The sequence below is a fragment of the Amphimedon queenslandica genome, unplaced genomic scaffold (genome assembly GCF_000090795.2).
Source record: "Amphimedon queenslandica unplaced genomic scaffold, v1.1 AMPQUscaffold_9802_Cont17997, whole genome shotgun sequence".
Classification (NCBI taxonomy): Eukaryota; Metazoa; Porifera; class Demospongiae; order Haplosclerida; family Niphatidae; genus Amphimedon; species Amphimedon queenslandica.
Window position 1 is genome coordinate 1 of NW_003549926.1, and position 2,174 is coordinate 2,174.

The 2,174-nt window shown below is 35.5% G+C and overlaps 1 protein-coding gene across 1 annotated transcript; it reads right to left on the bottom strand.

Moving 5' to 3' along the window:
• Positions 1 to 30: 30 nt before the first annotated feature.
• LOC105315522 (RING finger protein 212B-like) lies at positions 31 to 1,121 on the bottom strand. Its single transcript, XM_011410204.2, has 7 exons — positions 930 to 1,121; positions 817 to 881; positions 686 to 760; positions 528 to 584; positions 422 to 471; positions 331 to 364; positions 31 to 201 (listed from the first exon to the last, which is right to left on the bottom strand). Exons 1-7 carry the CDS (start codon positions 1,069 to 1,071, stop codon positions 31 to 33), a joined length of 594 nt encoding a protein of 197 aa, XP_011408506.2. The 5' UTR covers positions 1,072 to 1,121.
• Positions 1,122 to 2,174: the final 1,053 nt, after the last annotated feature.

The window sequence follows — 2,174 nt, forward strand, 5'->3', positions numbered from 1 at the left end:
TATGTATTGACTCCCCCACTGGTCTATCTGCTAGTGATGGAGGAACCCACGTGATGGTGGTAGGGTCATTGATGGGCGTGGCCTTGTAAAACTGGGCGGGGTCTGTATGGGACCACACCCGGTTCTTAGTATTGAAGGAGGAGGACGTAAGGTAGTAGAGTTTGATGATAAAGGACGAACGGAAACAGATCTTGATTCCAACTAATGGAGGAAGGGAGAGAGAGGAGAGAGAGAGAGAGAGAGAGAGAGAGAGAGAGAGAGAGAGAGAGAGAGAGAGAGAGAGAGAGGTTAAAATGAAAAGAGAAAGGTAATATTCCAGTTAATACTTACACTTAGTTTAATTTGTCTAAGTCTAGCATTTTCCCTATAAAATCAAACAATTAAGTAATTCATTAATTAATTATAATACACAATAAGTTACTTTTCATATAACAATATCTCCCTCTCCTTCCTTTCAGCAACCTCCCGCAACTAATAATGGTTAATTAATAGTTAATTAATTAAATAATAGTTAATTAATAACTAACTTTCTGTATTTTGTGTTTTACTAATCTAGTCCTTTGCTCCCTTTGAAATTTAGATACCTAATAAAAGTATATGTAATAAATACATGTGGGTGTGGCATTGATTGGGTGTGGTTTAAATAGTTGCCCATATATGGTCATACATGTCGTCATGTACATACTCGTTCGAATTGGAAGATGAATCTCTGTATAATGGACTCAGGAGTGTGGAAATATATCATGACATCTGGTGGAACCTTTAGAGGGAGAGAGAGATATAACAATCAATTAATCATAATTTATTTTAATTTACTTGTTTTGACAGATCAACTACACTACATGATGCCTTACACACCAGACAAAATTTCTCTCTCTCACCTAAAAATACAATTAAATCCAAAATTTTTATAGATTCTATGTTAATACCATAACATTTCCCACAAAATAGATGACCACACGACGTTATAATAAACTGAGTGTTCCTCCTATCCTTAGGAGGTTCAGTATAGCAGTGATTACAATGGATCCAGTCTTTAACATTCACTACAGCTGGCCCTGCTGCCGCCATTTTATTAAAATGCAATTGGATGGGTGTGGCTTTATTGATTTATGAATTATTTTAATACATAGCTGCAAGCTGAAAGGTGTGGCTGAAATGCTTTAATGTATCGGAAGCAAACAGAAAACAGTCAAGGATGTGTCTTTCAAATTCTCTCTCTCTCCTTTCTTTATTGTTGTTATTGTTAAATGGTACAGTACAGTCTAATGATTGTAGTACTGAAGGATTTATGGAACTAAGTTTACTGGAGGCTAAAACTGGCAGTACTAACAACAATGGACCAGCTACTGCAGGACTAGCAGAATCAGTAGAAACAAGATGGATCATGACTGAAGGAGATAAGAAATTCAGTAAGAATTGCATGAGTTCACTGACTGAAGTATTAGTTGGAGTTGACATTAGAACTGTAACTGGTAATAGGAACCAATATCCTAAAATAGAGATATGGAGAGAAACCAGGAGGTCATTATAGAGACCCAGTAGCTGTTGAACTTAGATTATCTCCAGACAATTTCACTACCAATGGACTGTATCGTTATACACTACCTACTCCTTTGAATATTAGGGAGCGGACACGTAGTGGTACCAGAGGTTACAAACTAGGAGTATATCAACCTCCTGATGATAGAAGTGTTGTTAGATTTTATAAAGTAACTGGTACTGGCCAAATTGGAAGAGTAGCTGATGTTAGAGATGATAGGGTTGACAAAGATCCCGAAGATCTTGAAATAATATTACAAACCTCAAGTATCTTAATACATCCAACTACATTAGGTATGTCATTAATGAAATGTATTCATTATTTTAATGTATTTATAGGTAACAGTTGCAGTTATCCTCCAATTGACAGTTCATTTAATACAAGCAGTCTATCAGTTACTAATGTAATACCAGTCAATGATACAAGAGCTTTTCCTGATATACAGTTCACATGTAATGGTATTATTACTAACTGGATAATTGGTATTACACAGAATCAGGATACAAGCAAACATTATCCTAACATTTATTTAAAACGTTCTTCTGAACTGATTCATGCACTAACTGTTGATGCTTCTGCTGCTACATCAAGTAATGGTAATGTATATAACTTTACAAGTGATATTGAAGTA